General features: G+C 40.0%; 1 protein-coding gene across 1 annotated transcript in view; it reads right to left on the bottom strand.

Moving 5' to 3' along the window:
- Positions 1-1,158: 1,158 nt before the first annotated feature.
- The window catches only part of LOC102312820 (protocadherin Fat 3), a gene marked incomplete at both ends in the record, with an annotated part of 48,634 nt that continues 28,660 nt past the window's right edge, over positions 1,159-21,132 (bottom strand). Inside the window, 6 exon segments of the mRNA XM_042215457.1 lie at positions 1,159-1,298; positions 4,885-4,953; positions 8,406-8,616; positions 9,547-9,861; positions 16,461-16,522; positions 20,102-20,425. Coding sequence (XP_042071391.1) covers positions 1,159-1,298; positions 4,885-4,953; positions 8,406-8,616; positions 9,547-9,861; positions 16,461-16,522; positions 20,102-20,425 — 1,121 coding nt within the window.

Raw genomic sequence — 21,132 nt, 5'->3', positions numbered from 1 at the left:
TTCCTCCCAAGCACACCTTTCCAGCTCCATATTTGCACACATGAGTGAAAAAATCTCTTGGGAGAACTATGAATTCCCCAGACAGACTAACTAAAGACTCAAAGAAGGCTGGGAATTCTGAACTATTGTTCTGGGCATGGACAGAGGTAATGTGGTGGTGGTCTTTAGCCAGGGACTTTTGAGTGTCCTCACACCCACCCAGCTACTCTCACCACAGGCCACTCCAGAAAATGATTACAGTCCAGCCATTCTCCAGGAGTATGGTTCCAGAACCCTTACTATACACTGAGGTATATTTATTCGGTAGCACTCCATGTCCTGCACTTGCTCAGATTCCTTCCCCACCAGTGACGTGATGTTCCACATCCCCAAAAACAAATGTATTACTGAGGATACACAGGCCCAGGACTCCACGTTTGTCTACCACCCTGCCTAAGGAATCTATTGTAATCCAAATGTCAGAATTATTATGGAAGGTATTTCTAAATAAGGGGACCAGTCTGAATAGTCTGAATAGAAACACTAATTGTTCTTTTCATTCCTATCCTCTGTAAACCCAGTGGAATGGTAAAATAAAGTTCTTACAACTTACACTTCTTGTCATTACAAACATGATGGGAGTGGAAACTGGTGACATAATCACAACCTCTAACTTACTGGTTTGCATTACTGGACATTTCTGGTAAATGGGTTGGTTCTTATATAGCATTTTTCTACTCTACTGGAGCATTCCAAGCACTTTATAAAACATGTTTCTTTCACCCATTCATACCCATTAATACAAGCACTTTTTTCTCTGCTTTTTCTACCTAAATGCTATCTAACTTTTTTTGTTTGTTTTTTCTATCTAACATTCATACACATTTACAGTCCTGCTCTACCTCCTGAGCTGCAGCCACCCCAATGTATCACACAATCTTTCTGTTCCATGAATTTACATGTAAATAATTTAGCTGAAATATTTTCATGTCCCTAAACATGATTTTTATCTATCTGGTCATATGTACCAATTCCTATCTGGTGAATATTTTCCAATTTTAAAAGGCAATAAAGTCCACATTTTGAAAATTTTTCCACGTTTTGACACAAGACTGTGCTACAAAATCAGTTGAAATGTACCAAACTGTAGGCAACGCTGAAATAAAGGAAAAGTGGTACCTGGGTATATGCAGTCTTGGTGCCATCTGTAGCCTGCACTGTCATGTTGTAGAAGGAGCACTGTTCAGCATCAAGAGGTTTGGCAATGATGATGGTGCCCACAGTCTTCGCTACATCAAACACACTGTCACTGTTCCCACCTGCACCACAGCACAAATGTCAAGCAAGAAAGGATGGCCAAAAAATGCAGCTCATACCTACTTTGAATGCACACGAGTTATGATGAATATGTGAATAAACACAAAAACCACACAATTTTATTTTGTGGATCAGTGGGTTCCAGTCATGTAAAACATGCGTATGCGTTACTGAGTCCTGAAATGCATGAATTGTTTTTTTGGGTTTTTTTGTACAATCCTAATCAGTAAATTAACCAGTGCAGTGTTGGGATAAGGGCAGAGAACATGACTAGAGACCATTGCCTAAGAGTTTGTGATAGTTCAAAGGAGGAAAGGATGGCTGCTGACAGGTTTAAGCTCTTCCATCACACACAAACACACATCACAAACTCCTATACACCACAGATTACATATAATAATATATAATATACAGCATATGCTATAAAATGCCAATATGAAGCAAAAATCACAGTAACACACTAAAGCAACAAGCAAAAACACTTTCCATGCTGGTAGTACCCCTCCCTTTTGCTTAGAGTGTGCTGCAGTTTGAGTGTGTTATTGCAAAAATTTCTCATCTATTTTTGTTTTTGGCTATTTTTCCTAGTTTTTGTTTGCTTTGTGAAGTTGGTGGACTAGGGTGTTGGGAAATGGGGGCAGCTGACTAGCAATCATGCCATGAAGCTGATTCTAGCTGTCAGCTGCTCAGTGGGGGATTATAACGCGCCTGTGGGTGAGTTGGTTGGGTATGGAGTTATGGAATCAATCTCCCAAATGACTAATGCAGTGGCGATGTTTCTGGACAGCACAAATTGTATCAAGTTGTTGACAGCGGTGGAGTGATTAAAGACACCCTCACTCCGGTTCTCTCTCTGGTTAATCCTATTTTGTCACCATCCTGCTCCACCTTTCATCAAGAATGAAGTGTTAGAGGAAGAGTTATCTAGTCTCCTTTAAACTATTTAACTATTTTACCACAAAGAGATAAATAGCGTAATTAAAATTATTGATGTTACATCAAAAGGAAGATCTCACTCATTCTGGGGAGAGTGAGGGAGATGGCAGTGGCACTGCTGTCACATTTTCTTGCCTCGGTGGCAAAAAGACTTGCAGAGTAGCTGGATTCTAAGGAAGGTTTGCTAGCCCTCAGGCCATCCCTCCATTCTTCAAACCGCCAGATTAAAATATAAGAAATGACACAAATAACAATCAAAGTGCAATCAAAAGAGAGAAAAAGATGAAGGGGATGGACTGACAGTGAACATGTAGAGAAAGGTGAACAGTATTAATTAATATTATATTAAATGCTCATAATTTGCTGACAGATGTATTTATTTTATTCTTATTTTTAATAATTATGATGTGTATTGAATAACCCTCAGCTTTGTTTGCTTGTTGCATATTGTCTCTTTTACCCCAGGAAGGGGTTAAATGAGAATGAAAAATAGAGTAAAAAAAAAGTAAAGTGAGAACAATAGCAAGCCGGTGGTGAATGGGTGAATGTAGGTATCAAGAGGCTAAGCAAAAGACCAGTGGGGGGAAAAAGGAATGGAGAGATGCAGGTATAACAAAGAAACAAATGGGACAGAGTAGCTGAATCTGTGTGTGTGTGTGTGTTGGGGGGGGGGGGGGGGGGGGGGGGGGGGGGGGGGGGGGGGGGGGGGGGGAGGGGGGGGGGGAGTAATCATTCTATTCTAGATTTTTTTGTTGTTATTGTTTATTTATCAAATTAATTAAATTTATAGAATGCCAAATCACAACAACAGATACCTCAAGGTGCTTTATATGGCAAGGAAAATGATCTTACATTAATACAGTTATATAATACAATCAGAATATCCCTATGGACAAGCACTTTGGTGAGAGTGGGAAGGAAAGACTCCCTTTTAACAGGAAGAAACCCCCAGCAGAGCCAGCCTCAGGGAGGGGCAGCCATCTGCTGCTTTTGTTTTATTTGGAACATTATGCTTCACCTATGTGTACTTTGCCACCGGCCATTATAAATGGCTCACCTTTAGTTCACCCAAGTTAGTATTAATGGCCCAATGAAGCTTTCTGGAGCATTGAAGCCTATATTGAAAAAAGGGATCATTACTCAAAGCTTTTCACCACAGTCCTCTTTTGTGGCATCTGGTGGCCCAAAATATGAAGAACAGCTTAAATCTACAATTTAAAATTAACTGCTTCATTATGATTCCCCACTCTATACAGCTGAGTTGACAGCCTCTGTTTAATATTATGTGACAATTCTGTCTGATATCAGGCTACCATTGTGGTGCATTGAAGATGTCTTGATGCTTTCTCAATCATCCAGGTAAGTAAACCCCAATAGGCTGATTCTGTTTATCTGGACGTAGCATTTTCAGTGGGAAAAATATTTCGTCACTCATCCAAGTGACTTCTTCAGTCTGAACTGACTGCTGGTTTCCCCAACCTTATAAAAAGTACATTGCATAATGACTGAAACTAGCCCACGCAACAATGGGCTGGGAGGTCAGTTCCTTGATGCAAATTCTCATGACCACTGATCAACAACTACTGGACAGCTGGACATTTGTCAAAGCTAGGAAGTCACCTAAAGAAAGCTCCAGCCAATCCAAGAGAGAAGGACAACTGCTGCCAACACGAAAAACCTGTAGTGATCTCGTACATGTCAGGAGTATCAGAACAGCTGAAACACATTTTTTCTAAACACAGCACCTCTGTGATTTTTAAACCCCAAAAAACACTGCGCCAAAAATTGGTCTACCCTAAGGATTGGGTCCCCTGACACAAACAGAGTAATATAGTGTACGTTGTTAAGTGCCAGGAGCATTGCAATGATTTATACATCGGCGAAACCAAAAAACCTCTAGTGAAGCAGATGGCACAACAGAGAAGAGCTTCCTCGTCAGGCCAGGACTCCGCACACCATTTGCACCTACAGGCCAGTGGACACTCTTTCAATGATGAGGATGTACACATCCTGGACAAGGAGGAACGCTGGTTTGAGCAGGGAGTCAAGGGGGGCATTTACGTGAAAAGGGAAAGACCATCTCTGAAATGTGGAGGGGGCCTGAGGGTAGATTTTTCACCATTTTTACAATGCTGTAATTGCAGCCATTTCCCCAACTTTCTGTGAATTGTACTCATGTCCATTGATCAGTGGTCTTTGATCAATGGGCTTTGGTCAGTAGTTGTTCATCAACTGTCATGAGAATTTGCATATTAAAGATCAAGGAACTGCGCTTCCAGTCCATTGCTCCTTCAGTGGGCTAGTTTCAGTCATTATGCAAATGTACTGTTTATAAGGTTGGACAAATTTTTTTTTTCCCTTTTTGTATTGTTTTACTAAACCTGCATCCCTTCAACTAATCTTGGCTACAACAGTCCATCCATCTCTCTCTCTCTGCCTCACACATACACAGATAGAGACACATACACACATGCGCACATTCGAAAAACCAGCCACATCCAACTAATCAATTATAGCACAGGCACTACAAGCACAGATAACAAGCAGAGGGGTGCATCATTGGTGCAAAAACAGTAAAATAAAGAATGACAGAAAAATAATGAAAATAGGGTGCTGAGAAGGCAGAAAATAGCAGTAGTGGAAGGGAGATACCTTCTGAGGAACAGTTCCTGCCACAAGTGCTCTGCAGAATATAGAACATCTCACGGAAAGACCTGGGACCTTATGGGCATGAAGCATTGAGAAGAGACAGGAAAGATGAGGTGAGACAGAAAGGTCAGAGAGCCTCCAGGGGAAGGACAAAAGAAAGGAGAAGAACTATCTGGGTTTATACAGTGCTGTGCAAAAGTATTTGCCTTTATCCTGATTCCTTATTCTTTTGCATATTTGTCACTAAATGATGATTGCATTTATTACGGGCCATCAGAATTAGAATACTTTATTAATCCATAATGACATTATATGGCACCCAAACCTACCTAGCTCTGTGTGCAAAAGTAATTGCCTCCCTTGTTAAATCATGAATTAACTATCATTAACCAGTGTGGCGGGGCATGGTGTTATGGTATGGCTGCAGGGGAGGCTGACACACCGGAGCTCCATCAGTTCATCATGCCTCCCCTGCAAAAGACTTGCTGGGACCTGAGGTTGTGGTTGTTGTGTGGGGTGTAGCCGAAAAGCAGCAACTGAATAAAAAGTGCTAAAAAGAGCAAACTATGTGGTCAGGTCCGTCATTCCTGTGCCACACTGAGTTTAGTTTCATTAGACACACTCAGGTCTGATTACTGATGAATCAAGCACAGAAATGAAAAAGAACCTGTCCAACAAAGTGATGTACGTTAAGGTCTCAAGTAGCAACACATCATACCACTATCTGAAGAAACAGTTGAGAAACAAAGCTATTGACATCTATCAGTCTGAAAAAGGTTACAGAGCAAATTGTAAGGTTTTTAACTCATTCTGATATTAACATGTATTTAGAAAGGCTGAAAGGTTTACTGGATGATCACTTGGGGCAAAATTGTATATTTTATGCGTGTAGTTTATCCATCAGAAAATGCTTTTTTGCTTGAAGTTATTGAAGTTAAAATAATGTACAGGGTGGGCCATTTATATGGATACACTGTAATAAAATGGGAATGGTTGGTGATATTAAAGTCCTGTTTGTGGCACATTAGTATATGTGAGGGACAAACTCCTCAAGATGGGTGGTGACCATGGTGGCCATTTAGAAGTCAGCCATCTTGGATACAACTTTTGTTTTTTTCAATAGGAAGAGGGCCATGTGACACAAATTGGTAATGTCACAAGAAAAACAATGGCGTGCTTGTTTTCAACATAACTTTATTCTTTCATGAGTTATTTACAAGTTTCTGACCACTTATAAAATGTGTTCAATGTGCTGCCCATTGTGTTGGATTGTCAATGCAACCCTCTTCTCCCACTCTTCACACACTGATAGCAACACCGCAGGAGAAATGCCAGCACAGGCATCCAGTATCCGTAGTTTCAGGTGCTGCACATCTCGTATCTTCACACCATAGACATTTGCCTTCAGATGACCCCAAAGATAAAAGTCTAAGGGGGTCAGATCGGGAGACCCTGGGGGCCATTCAACTGGCCCATAACGACCAATCCACTTTCCAGGAAACTGTTCATCTAGGAATGCTCGGACCTGGCACCCATAATGTGAGTTTTTCTTGCTGGAAAAATTCATTGAGTTTATTGATGAAGAATGGACCCACTATCGTTGTACCCCATATACCACACCAAACCATCACTTTTGTTGTTCCAACAGTCTTGGAGGGATCCATCCAATGTGGGTTAGTGTCAGACCAATAGCGGTGGTTTTGTTTGTTAACTTCACCATTCACATAAAAGTTTGCCTCATCACTGAACAAAATCTTCTGCGTGAACTGAGGGCCCTGTTCCAATTTTTGTTTTGCCCATTCTGCAAATTCTGTGCACCGATCTGGGTCATCCTCGTTGAGATGCTGCAGTAGCTGGAGTTTGTAAGGGTGCCATTTGTGAGTAGCTAATATCTGCCGAAGGGATGTTTGATTAATGCCACTCTCCAGTGACATGCGGCGAGTGTTACACTGTAGGCTCTTGCTGAATGAAGCTAGGACAGCCACTGATGTTTCTTCATTAGTGACAGTTTGCTCTGAAATCTGCTGCAATGACCCGGTTACTGCGTTCACCAGATATCAACACAATTTCGATCCGCCCCTCACGTGTTAACCTCTTCAACATGTCAATGGCTGTGAACAAAGAGAAACTTATAAATAACTCATGAAAGAATAAAGTTATGTTGAAACCAAGCACACCATTGTTTTTCTTGTGACATTACCATTATTGGTAATGTGACACATCAAACTTATGTTTGATGTGTCACATGGCTCTCTTCCTATTGAAAAAACAAAAGTTGTATCCAAGATGGCCGACTTCTAAATGGCCACCATGGTCACCACCCATCTTGAGGAGTTTGCCCCCTCACATATACTAATGTGCCACAAACAGGACTTTAATATCACCAACCATTCCCATTTTATTACAGTGTATCCATATAAATGGCCCACCCTGTACATTGGAAATAACATGAAAGTGCAGTTGTTTTTTATTGCATCATCAGCTGGGATTCCTGGTCTGTGTCTTTTGCCAAATTTACAAGTGATGATCACATATACCCATGATCACACACACTACATGGTCTTTCAGTTGACTTACCTGTGCTGCTGTATTGCTAAATATTCTATGTTTTATCCTTTTTTTCCTTTTTAAAAAAAAAAATTAAATAAAATGTTTACCTTCTTCATATTGTTTCCTAAATAACTAAAACACATTTTTTCAAGTTTCAGATTATGAGAAACCATCATTACACACAAATGAAGTGAGAAAAATGTGTTTGAAGTGAGAGTGACATGGACAGAAAACAGAGAAAAAATACAAAGAGAGGCAGAGCTAAGGAGAGCCAGAAGCACAAGTCAGAAGGTATCTCCAGGTTAATGTACACTGACTAGAAAGACAAAAAGTGTATTGTGGGAATGTCTGTCGTCCCCTGTCGCATTTATCTATATATTTTGGGCTGATTGGAGCCAACAATACATCACAGCTAGAGACCTGTCAGAGTACAAATACGGTCGTTTTTGTTTGTTTGTTTTAAATACATTACTCACTCTCTAAAGTCTAATTGTTTTTGATCTGGTAATTTGTGCTGCTTCTGATACAATGTGGGTTGTTACTGCAATGAACTTGGCTAAACTATGTTTATTAATTAACACAGTTTTAGTTGATCACTCCCCTCTAGTTGACATTTGTTTTGTGATAGCAGCATAATATTAAATTGCCCTGCTTAGTAAATATAGCTGTGAATACTTCAATGAAACAATCCTTTTTTTTTTAAAACAAAGAGAGAAAAATAAACAAATGTATCTAATTTAAGCTTCATCCTGATTTTAATCCATATTAGACTACCAACAGATTACTTGAACTGGGATCTGAGAAGCTGTCACTATGGTAACTGGGATGGGGAGAACATACCATGCAGACCACTGTATCTGAGCTGTACATAATTTATACCAACACAACATGCATCAAACCTGAGCACACCCTTCCTTACACAACAAAACCCTCAAGTGGTTTACGAAGCATACTCCATTACAGGGGCATTTTACCTGTGATGTCAAACCACAAAGGGGTGGAGCTCTGCTGCATAGATACCACACCCACAATCTCAGCCACCCTGTCATTCTCCATCACAGTGAAATTGTAGAATGGTTCATCAAAAATCAGCGGTAGAGTGAGAGCTGGCGGTCGGCGGATCCACTCAATGTGGAGTCGCGCTGTGGAGGATTTCTGAGGACGTCCATTGTCTGTTGCTTTGATCTGAACATAGAGGAAAAGAAAGGCAAAGGGTCTTTTGCAGACTAAAATATTTCCATATGCTATGATACAATATACCCCACAACTATATCACGCCATTCTTGAAGTCCACAGTATTCATCACTTTAAACGTTAACGTGTTTGCTGTGTTTTCGGTTTTTAGCTGGCATCAAATACAGACCTTCCACAAGTTGAAAACTTAGATTTCCTTATTTGTTTTGGTATGCTGGTTGATTATTTCTTTGTTGTAACAACACTTCTTGCCATGGTCACAATAAACAGGCATCGGAAACCTTGCCACATTTGTAAGGAAAATGCATTTGTGGGTTTAGGAGCAGAGTTGAGTAAATGGGTTGTGCCCTTGAAAAACTTCCAAACAGCTTATTCTGTTATTGACTCTTGTTTGGCATTCTTTATTAGATTAAATGGGGATTCAGTAGCATGTGGAAAAACCACACACAGCCACAAGAGCCTGGCACCTTATTCTCATGCTGGTCACCAGCTTGGTCACACACTGCTGTGAGATGGCATCCCATTCTTCAATCAGCATTTTTGAAGAATGCTATTCTTTTGTCAGAAGCCAGATAACAAAACTAAAATCAGTGTGCATCAATTAAATAAGCACCAAACTCTGTTATTTTGAGTGCTGTTCAGGCAACCTTAATGATGAAGAAATATTTTTAAAGAGCATTTCCTAAAATCAAGATCATCAAGAAAAACAAAAGTAAATACACAATGAATCTTTTACACACATTCCCTAGATTCAGAGAATATGTTCTCCTGATTGTAGAAATGGACAGACCTGCCTCAAACAAGTCCTTCACAACAAAGATTAAGCGATTAATTTATGATTTGGAGTTTAGAAAATACAACTTAAATGTTCTTGAACTCACAGAGCAGACATGTTTAACAAATTTAAAAAAAAATCCATACAGTCAGGATGTCGTAGCTCCCTGCACTGAAGGCCTTGCGTGAAGATACCACTGCTGTCTTGGGGTCGATGAAGAACTTCCCATCCTCATTGCCATCCACAATGCTGTAGGAGAGGTCACAGTTTGGCCCATCATCACGGTCATAGGCAAACACCCGATAGATTGGTTCTCCCTTCTTTCTACGCTCCCTCTCTGGAAGTTTGACTTGATACACCTTCTCAGGAAATATGGGCTTGTTGTCGTTTTCATCCAGGACTTGAACTATCACCCAAACAGTACTTTGCTTGGGATTAGGGCCACCATCTGACACCAACACCTGTATGGGCAGAAAGGCTTGTTCAAAAATATATACAGTGTTCCTAATCACAAACTTGATCTTTCATGACACATAAGCAACCATGCTGTTCTAGTAGAGATTGTCCCCCAAACATTAATTAGTAAATTAGTCCATTTGTTCACTTTATTAGTTTGTTTTGCAGTTTTCTTCATTAATATAATTCATTAATCATTTGGTTAAACCTAACTGATATTATCAGGCGCGCACATACTAGCATTGTGTGGTTTTTCTAAAAATGTTTTGTTATATTATTTATGTTTCTCTTTCTTTGAGTTACCTGGTTTTGGGTGGTGGCTGTTTCCTGGTCTGGGAAAAAGGCGTGGCTGAGGACTCTGAGAACAAAATGCCTGCTCAGCAGGACAGACCATGTGGTTATCAGGAACAGGGTTATTTTAGGTTTAGTTAGGTTATTCTGTGCTTAGTTAATATTAAAGTGTTTTGGTTTTCCCCCCTATTGTGTGAAAATGGTTTGGTCAAACCACTATAAAAGCTACTTTCATGTGTCTTTGTAATTAGGTCAGTTTGTGAGTTAAGTTGTGTCCACTTTGTTTAAGTTTCTGGAAATTACTTTTTGTAGAGTTATATTCGGTTGACCTCTTTTATGGGCCTTCTAATTATGTTTTTGAATTTTGTCATTTTTGAACTTTTTGAGGGTTAAAATAAAGAAAACCCTTTTTGAAGACATTTTTTTTTTGCCTGTGTCCTCTATGCCTTGGCTGCTTGGTCCCTCACAATTAGAAAGTGCAGCTTATTGAGACCAATAGTTAGTTTTAAAATTAAGTGACTGCCAGAGTGAAATTTAGAAGAGGTTGGATAGATAAAGCATTGTTGGGACAAAATATCTGATATGCAGTCACTATTACATAGTTTGAAATATTTAAAAAGAACAACCCAAATATTTTGTTCTTGGCTTCTAATCAAACATCCTGACTCACTATACTGCACTTTGTGCAGGTGACTACGCAGAGCAGGTGCGATCTAGCAGAACAGAAATAGCGCTAAACAGTCTACTGAAGATGTTATTGCCATAGCAACTCCATTTTCAGCCATTTGGACCACTGACAGAACTAGAGGATGCTCTTTGTTGACTTTAGAACTGTCTTTATTACCATCATCCCAAATATTTTAGTCAGAAAACACACTGGCTTTGTCCCAACCATCCACACCTGCATCAAGGACTTTTTGACTCAATATGTCAAATTTCCTCCACCTTCCTCGCCTGCCCCCCATACTTCCTTCCTTCCATTACATTGAAGACTGGAGTTCTTAGAGGTTGTGCTCTCCTTTGTACACTGTACACCTTCACATTTATCTAGCATTATTAAATTTGCTGATGACACAACTGTTCTTGGGCTTATCTCAGGAGAATATCAGTCAGCATTAATAGATGAGACACAGTAGCTATCAGGATAGTGCTCAGTGAATAATCTGGTATTGCAGACCAAAGAGCTGATATGGACTACAGGACAAAGCATTACTCAAACCAAGGCACACTCATTATTATGGGTAGCATTTCAATTAAAATTTAAGGAGCTCCAGTTAGGGAAAATTGTCCTCAAACAAAGGTATTTTATTTGTATTTTAACTCAATGCAATACATTTTGAAATAGGCTAATAGTCAACAACTGGATGTCAGTGAAAGAAAGCACATACAATTCAATAGTCTAATTCTGATACCCTTACTGGACGCAACATCACAAAGTGAAGATAACCATCGAGTCTATTAAGGAGATGGTGCTGGACCCCCAAGCAGTAGGAGACCACAACCCACTGTTTATCCATAATGAAGAAATCAATCATATCAAATCCTAAATTTATCTTGGGATTCAACTTGATTATCTCTTCAGTTGCAATGACCACAATGTGTTCTCGTTTTGTTTTTTGTTTGTTTGTTAGTTTGTTTGTTTTTTAACACAGACTAAAGGTGTTTGAAAAAGAGAAAAAAAATTGACTTCACTTGACATAATCAGAAAATAATGTTTCAGTTCTATCAGGCTGTACTGGAAAGCATCATAGGGTGTGGCATATCATCATGCAGGGCTCTAGACTAACTTTTTGCCATGGGCGCACCGTACGCCTAACTTTAAAAAGTTAGGCGCACGGTAGACTGGTGGGTAATAAGCGAATGAATAATGCAGAAAACAGAGATTTGAGACGGGAAACTGTTCTTGAAGTACAGAGAGAGAGAGAGCTGTGCATGAAGTGTGATTTTTATCGTGGTGGAGGCAAAACAGCAGTGATTCCATTACGACATTTATCAAATATGAAGCGTAGTTTGCTGCTTCTTTTGCTGCTCGCTCGGTGAATTTTGGTTGGAGAGAGACAAAACCTCCAGCTCAGAATCAACGCAAAAAGATGTAAACACTGCGTAAACACACGGTGTGTCCGTCAAAATTTGGTCTAGAGCCCTGTCATGGTATGGCAATTGCTCTGTGCATGCAAAATCTAATCTGTTGTGTCTGGTGCGGTCTGCCATGAAGGTGACTGGGAGGACTGAAGATCTTTCCCACCCCTGCATTTACAACCAGTCGGTAATCAGACAGGCCCAGCGGGTTCTGTCAGATGCATTACATGTCCTTCATATGAGCTCTTGCCTTACAGCAGAGGATAGTCCCAAAATACAGGCTGAATTGCCTTAAGAATTCATTTGTTCTAACATCAATCAAGCTTTTAAATTACAGGTTTTAAAGTTGTTAATTTTTTTAAATATAATGATAATGCAATTTGTGGCAGCACGGTCGCACAGAGATTAGTTGCCTCATAACAAGAAGGTCCTCCCTTTGGTGTCAATTCCACCATCAGCCCGGTGTCATTCAGTGTGGAGTTTGGATGTTCTCCCTGCATTTGCGTGAGTTCTCTCCAGGTACTCTGGCTTTCTCCTACAGTCCAAGGATTCTCTACGACACCGTGTGTCCACAGGTCACCCGTCAAACTGTCGCTCTCCTGCAAAACTTCATCACCCACCCACCCTACAGTTCGGACTTTGCACCCAGTGACTACCATCTGTTCCCAAAGTTGAAAGAACATTTGTTCAGAAGGCAATTCTGCAGCAGTGAGCAGGCATGACATGGGCATTGTAAAACTGCCACAGCCTCTACAAAAATTCATCAACTGAAATGGCGATTATGTAGACAAATAGATAAGTCTTCAAGCTTTAAAATTATGTAAATATTATGGGAAATAAACAGTTTTTTGTATTTCTAAAAAAATTGGGGCTCTTACTTTTGGGATTGGCCTCGTACTTTCAGCTCTCTCTTTACCACTACAGACCAGTATAGCATCTGCATCACTCCAGCCACAGCCTCAATCAGTCTGTTGATTTCCTGCTCCCCTCTCCCCTCACTTGTAAACAAGACCCCGAGATACTTAAATTCCTCCACTTGGGGCAGCAACTCATCCCTTACCTGGAGTGGGCACTCTACCCTTTTCCAGCTAAAGACCTTGGCCTCAGACTTAGAGGTGCTTATTCTCATTCCCACCGCGTCACACTCAGCTATGAACCACTTCAGTGCAAGCTGGAGTCCAACACCCACTGGAAACAAGTCTGACTTATTGCCATCAATGCAAATCTAGCTCTTGGTTAAATAAGATCCGAATGCCCCACAGCAACAGGCCAGAGACCCCATACTCCACAGGCACCTCCCAAATAATGTTCTGAGGTAGAAAGCCTTCTCCAAGTCCACAAAACACAGGTAGACTGGTTGGGCAAGCTCCCACACACCCTCAGATATCCTCAAGCTGGTAAAAAGCTGGTCCAGTGTTCTGTAACCAGGACAAAAAACACATTTTTCCTCCTGTATCCAAGGTTCAACTAACAGACGGACTATCCTTTCCAGCCCCTGGTAAGGCTTTCCTGGGAAGACTGAGGAGTGTGACCTCGCCATAGTTGAAGCACACTCGCCGGTCCTCTTCCTTAAAGATGGGAACCACCAAACCGGTCTGCCAATATAGTGTACAGGGTTCATACGCCTTTTTTAGGGTCAAATTCAAGCACTTTTAAAGCACTTTCAAGGTCCCTTTTCAAGCTTTTCCAGCACATGCCCCCCCAAAAGAAAGAATGCATGTTTCAATTTGCATCCCCTCAGTAAGACCATGTGAAAATTAGGACAAATCATCCTAGGTGAACTTAAACACCTTTGTTCACCTTTTGTTAAGAAATAGAAAAACAAACCACACAAAAATACTGCAAAAGGAAACGTCGCCTTATATACATAATGTATAAACTCAAAATGCACATTTCACTTAAAAATTAAGATGTGACAATGTGAACAAATCAACTTGTTAGAGATATTCTTCTCCTGTTGAACCCTCCCCCCCCCCACAAAAAAAGAAATAAATAAGTCTTCTCATCAGAAATTGATGCTTCCTTCCTGTGTGACAAAAAATAGGAGACAGATGTTTGTTTTAAGTTAATTCCCAATAAAACTGTTCTATTGCTAACTACATTGCTGTCTGTATTATTGTTGAAGTCCTAAACGTCACCTTTAAACATCATGTACAGTCAGACAGGCATGGAGAGCAGCACTGACTGGGAGGCTTTGAACAGATCACATAGTTCAATTCAACATATAAGACTTTAAGAATGCACAAGCATCTACTTAAAATCTATTGAATTTATCATCTGTGATATTATTATGTACAATTCCAATGTATTTTGTTCATCTCCCTTAAATAAACAGGCAGCCTTACAGTATGAAATATTCATATACAAATGCACATATAAATGTGTGTACTGTCTCAGTGGCTGATAGTGCCCCACAGGCCTCGGTGTGAGCTTGAAGACATTCATAATGTTTAAGTAGTTTAATGTGTCGGTGCTGACGATAAACACATTTTGAATGAAAGCCGGGGAACTTTGGTAGCACAGAAACAAGAGGCTATTCTTTGTGACCATATGGATCAGTCATATTACCATTATTTCAAATACTCCAAAAAGCTGGGGTCCAGGATATAATTGGCTGTTTTTGACTACTTTTGATTTGGCCTCTATATTTCACCTTTAAAAACTTTTATCTTGCCAATCTGTTATTTTCTCATTTTGACATACTGTATCAGCACAATTTATCTAAATTCAGACAAAATTTAAAATACAAGTAGAAAGTGATATTTTTGACTGTAAAAACCACAAGCATGTTTAACGAATCATTTTCATAACTTGAAATGCAAATAGAAATTGTACATTTTTAAAAATATGCACAAGTTTTGCAAACAACAAAGTTATATGGTACTATTTACCTAAAAATGCAGCCAAGGCTCAGACGTTTTTTATATAACCATTTCAAACTATTTACAGAAAAATCAGGTGTTCTGCGTCAAATAAGAAGGCACAAAAAATATTTATGGAACTCCAAAAAATAGTTTGTGTCCACTATAACACAGATGAGAACAGCACAGGGATAAACCTGCAGGTTCTGACAGCAGCTGTGTCACTCAGGGTTTACACTGCAATCTGCTTTTGGTGGCTTTTTTGCAGCATCTGTCACATTCACTAGTAGAACTGACACACTCACAAGCAAAGCGTGTTTGCTAGCGCTCTCCTTAGAAAATGCCGTTTTTACCGTTGTTTAAAGCTTTCACTTGAGTAAATTAACTCATATCACTGCTAAGTAATGTTAGCAAAGTTCACAGCATATTCCATAATAGCGCTGCCATAAGGCATCACACTCAGTGCATCAATCATTTCTCCAGAGAGTTTGATAGTTAGCAAAATAATAATCTTTTTTTTTTTTTTTAAATAGCATGTGTAACGTACACGTGCTGGTAAATGGAAAATTATTTACTAGCACTCACCTATCATGCGACTGGAGAGCGCAAACTCCGCCATTGTTGTTTTTCATCAAACACTCATTAAAACAGCAACCTACAGGTATATTAGCGCACTCATCCCCGACTGTCCGAGGGAGGGGCGGGGTCATATATTGAAACAGACAGAGGCGCAAGGCAGCCCAGGCGGGGAAATTTTGCCTCTACATTTTGCGACTCATTTTATTTCTCTACCTGATAAGAAAATTATTGAATCAGATAGCTATTTATTGTGAATGAAATACAGTTACACTTTCAAGCACTTTTAAGCACCACATCTGAAATTCAAGCACTTTTCAAACCTTGAAAAGACAACATTAAAATTCAAGCATTTTCAAGGATTTCAAGCACCCGTACGTACCCTGAGTGTGTCAACAGAGATTTTCATGTGACATTGTAGAGACATGTCAATTAAGAAAACTCTACAACTCTTAGAGCCTTTCATCGCCTCAGTTGAAATTGGCACTAACTTCTAGGCAGTCTGACGGTCTTGTTCCATGGCCTCACTAAACTCTTCCCAAAACCAAATTTTTGCTTCAGCCACTGCTCAAGCTGTGTTCCACTTGGCCTGCTGGCACCCATTGGCTGATTTTGAATTCCTGCAGGCTAATCAAGTCCGACGGACACTTTTTTTCAGCCTGATGGCTCCCTGTCCACCATCTGCTTTGGGGGTTACCACCCTAACTGGCACCAACCACCTTGGAGCCTTGCACCTTGCAGGTGCTGAGCATCTTTCATTCATCTCTAAATCTCTAAAGCTACAAATCTTTCCTTACCTCTAAAATATGCTCTGTTTGTTGTTCACGATCCAGTTTCCTGGAGGTTGTGGTGATCAGACCTGAGAAATAAACAGTAGACAACAATTAAACTATCAAACAAGAATTTAGGAAATGTGAAATCTGTTTGCTGATAATTCACTGGAGATAACTTAAAAATTAGTGCTGAGATTTGCCACGTTAATGCAGTTATGCCGTTAACGTCACTTTATACATTTTGGGTCAACTCTAAAGGGTGGTATGCCTGGTGGTATTCCAGGCTTATGTGGATCGTCAAAACAAATTATAGCAGAAGACAGGTCTCCTTCATGCCTACATTATGATACCTGGGTTATCTTCTAGCCCTGATTCCTTCTGTATCAAAACAACTCTCTAATATAGTCATATGCTGTGTCCAAATTCAGGGGTAGCATTTGTAGGCCACAATTTTGGGCAATTATGTCACAGTGACGCGACGAAAGCTTTCCAAATTTGAAGAGTCCTCCAAATGTGGCAACAAATGCGTCCTACTTTTCCCCAGATTTGAAGGTTGAGTTGCGTGTATCCTTGGTAGCCTACCATATCCCATGATTCATTGCGGGTCACACAGGAGGATTTTTCTTATAACAATCGCGGACGAAGACGGAGGTAATGCGGGAGAGGAATACACTTTTAGAGTCAATTTTGATTTTTCCGAATTAACCTTTTGGTGATATGTTTGAAGTAAATAACAAAAACAATAAAACAAGAATATTTATAATACATCAACAAAAATCAGGACTGGGATCCTCCTGGTTAAAAAAACGGTCCAGGACTGGGACACTCAGGTTAATCCTACAGTACAAGGACAAGGGTCTGGTCTGGTTAAGGAAAAGGTGGAGAAAAACATAAACAGTTTTTGTAGAAAGGTATGATTTCATTAATTTGAAGAGATTAAAGCATTATTCTGATTATTAAGCTTAAGTAAAATATACAAGTAAGTTGTGAAAAGACTTAAATTTTATACACTTTATCTGTGTAACTAAGCTTTTTTGTGAACTCAAAAATAACAATGTTTTCAGCTTTGTGACATTTTTACAGCCTATCTATGCACACAAATAAGTTACAGGATCAAATGAATAATAGAAAATAAATAGAAATAGAAAAAGTTCTTCTATAAGTTTCAAAGAGATTTAGTTTACACATTTTATATGAAACAGTAAATGTGCACAATCATTCAGCCACTGAAATTATCCATGAAACTAGTAATTCCTAAATGCGTGTAGATTAAAGGAAATTATTTTACCTGCATATGATTGTCTCTGATGAGCTTAAGGTACAAAACATGCCGGCGACGACAAAGTTTTTCTAGCTCCAAGAGAACTAAAAATGTACAAAAAATGGAGCGACATTTCTGGGTCCATTTTAAAGTTTTCACACCGTGGTGCTGGCGACCGGAAAAACATGGAAGTAAGGGCGGACTTGAACGAAGGCTAGATCAGTCAATTCAAACTGTCGGCCAGCTTTGACTTGTTTTGGCTTATGCTTTGGTCTTTCCTCTCATTAGCATTACTACGTCTGTAATGGCTATCATTTTCAGTGATCTGTCTATGATATATCTACATGGCAATACAATGACTAATACTTTTAATTATTTTAAAAACTATGAAGAACTTAACTTAAAACTATGAAGAAGTGGACCAAGCACTTGGGACAAATTACAATCCTGCCTTGACTGCACAGACTGGAGTGTTTTTGAAGCTGCAACTTCCGCTGCAACTTTTGTGCAGACTTGTGTGGGCAGACTAAGACCTTTTGCAAATGCAATAATAACAAACCATGGTTCACTCCAATTCTGAAGAAGCTGCGCCAAGAAGGACCAAGGAGGAGACCTACAGCAGCAGGGGCTGGGCCCTGTACAAGTAGGCCAGAAATGAGCTGAGCAAGAAGATCAGGGTAAAAGGAACTGAAGGGAGAAGCTTAAAAAAAACTTCTTAGCCAGCAACCCTACACCAGTTTTCAGAGGCCTGCAGCACATCCCCAGCTACAGGAGTGCATCCCAGCACCCTGAAGAGAAGCCGAATGGCTAACAACCTTAACACCTTCTACTGCAGATTTGAAAGACAATCATTCATACCTCCCACCGGCTCACCCTCACCTAATGCCTACACAAAAAAACTACTTGCAGCCCTCATCCCCCTCCCCTCTGACCCCCGACCTGCATTAAAGATCCTTGAGGACGATGTGTGTCTGCTCTTCCAGAGACAGAAGACTAGAAGAGCTCCAGGACCTGATGGTGTGTTTCCCTCCTATCTGAAAGTCTGTGCCAACCAACTGGCCTCCATCTTTAAGAGATCTCTGGAGCTGTGTGAAGTCCCCTCCTGCTTCAAATGCTCCACTGTCATCTTGATCTCAAAGAAGTCCACCAAAGGATTAAATGACTACAAGCAAGCAGCAGGTGAGCACTGAAAAAGCATCACATCCCACTAAGACCATCAGCACCGGCCTCCCCCAGGGGTATGTTTTTTCCTCACTGCTCTTCTCCCTCTACACTAATGGATGCTCCTCAGGAGAATAATCTGTGAAACTCTTTAAGTTCATGGATGACAGGTACATCCATGAATCCACTGTCTGGTCCAGAACATGCTTACACATAACTGGTTAACAGTCAGGATGATATTTTCTGAGCCAAGGGAGTCCGAACAGAATGTCCCAAACTTAGACAGAATAGAATAAATAGAATAGATAAATAGAATCAGTAGGATAATATTAATAATCAAGTATAGGCAGGGAGGCGTCTTCTCTGTTTTATTCCAGGAAAGGAGCAGATACGGGCGAGGTCAGATGTGAACGGAGAGAGGAGAAGATTCACAGGGAGACAGAGGGACCGCCATGCCGCTTCCGGAAGTAGTCATAATAATACTTGTTATTGTAAAACTGTATAGCCCAATCTGAAGGTCATCCTTCATGTGAGGCAGGTGGCTGATTTCACACCGAGGTCCAGCGCTGTAAACTTGTAATTTCAATTGTTGAAGCCAATTACATATTTTAAACCATAGACATTCTCCTGTACTTCCTTAAGAAAAAACTGAACATGTCATACCTGGAGCTCACCCTGCTCAAGACAGTGGAGATGATGGTGGACTTTGAGAGACCTACTACTAATTGGTTTTGCCTCATGGGGATGTTTTTATTTCCACATTATTACCCCCAGTTTTGGGGGTCTATTATCCAATTACATGAATTTCAGTATACTTCTACTCAATTGTAACCGTTGTTGTTAGGATTAAATTACTTGGATGTCTTGATGCATGCTCAATTATCCAGCTAAGTAAATCCCTAAAGGTTGATTCTGTTCATCTGGACATAGCGTTTTGAGTGGGAGAAACATTTTGTCGCAGTAATTGGTTACTGCTTTGTAATTTAGTAGTAATAACTTAGAAATTACCATATTATTAGGTTCTTGTTTCTGCCTTGTTACCCTGCTATTATCACTTTATTACCAAGCTGTAAGTGTTACTGCTACTTGTTATGCACAGCAGACAAAAGAAAGATAATTCATTAGTGAAAAAAATAACCTATAACCTAAACCTATAATTACAACTCCTGGTTTCTAATTAAATTTGCTTATGTTAACATATAGCACTACCTTTTTGATGAAAGATGCACACATGCTTTCTCACCAGTGCGGGTATTGACGGTGAAGAAATTCTGTGGGTTTCCACTAATAATGCGGTAGTTGAGCCTCTCAGCAGTAGTGGAGAGTGTGGCATCAGGATCTTGAGCCTCGATCTGGATTACAGAAACATCACGTGGAGAATTCTCAGGCACTGAGGTTCGGTACAGAGGTTCAGAAGTCAACGGGGCGTTGTCATTAACATCCTCCACCTGGATAAATACGTCAATACTGGTGAACTGAGGAACCACACCGTGGTCGGTGGCATAAACTGTTAGCCAATAGGAGTCCTTGCTCTCTCGGTCCAACATATCAGTGGTGTAGATCACGCCTAATAGGGGAAAAGACAAAAAGAACAAGAGCAAGAACTTACTACAAAAGTATCAAAAAAAGAAATGCCACCTATTCAAGTAATGCCAAAGCTGTTTTACACTGTAGCTGTACAACTGGCTAGTTCTATTTTAAACAAGAATAGAAATTTCAGTGAATCATTTCCATTTTGTAGTTCAGCAGGTAGAGAAGGTCATTTAATAATCCGAAGATTGGTGGCTCAATGTTAGCCCCAGTCTGCATGACAAAAATCCTTGGGCAAGAGGACAACCCCAAGTTGCTCTGATACATCCATCAGAGTAATACAATCCATGTTTCCATGTCTCTGTATTTATGTTAGACATAGACTTTATTTAATCCCACACTGGGGAAATTCACTTGTTACAGCAGCGCAAGGGACAACAAGAAAAGGTGAATTAGAGATGCATTAGAAAACAATAAAAAATAAATAAGAAAAATAGCCTGGAAATAAAAAAAAACGGAAAATGCTATACTATGGACACATGGGTTACTATATACATTAAAATGCACAAAGATTTTCCTTTTAATATATACATAAAGTACAGTGAGAATGATCATAATATGAATGTATTTATAAACAGTATTTATCCTATAGGTCTGTATAGCCTGACTGACTCAATCAGGTCGATCCCCGGGCTCTCTGTCCTGGTCGTTCTGTCCTTGGGCAAGACACTTTACCCTACTTAC

This window comes from Haplochromis burtoni, unplaced genomic scaffold, assembly GCF_018398535.1.
Source record: "Haplochromis burtoni strain Fernald_Lab_line unplaced genomic scaffold, NCSU_Asbu1 Contig_726, whole genome shotgun sequence".
NCBI lineage: Eukaryota > Metazoa > Chordata > Actinopteri > Cichliformes > Cichlidae > Haplochromis > Haplochromis burtoni.
Note: the sequence above shows the minus strand (reverse complement) of the source record. Positions and strands in the feature narration are given on the sequence as shown.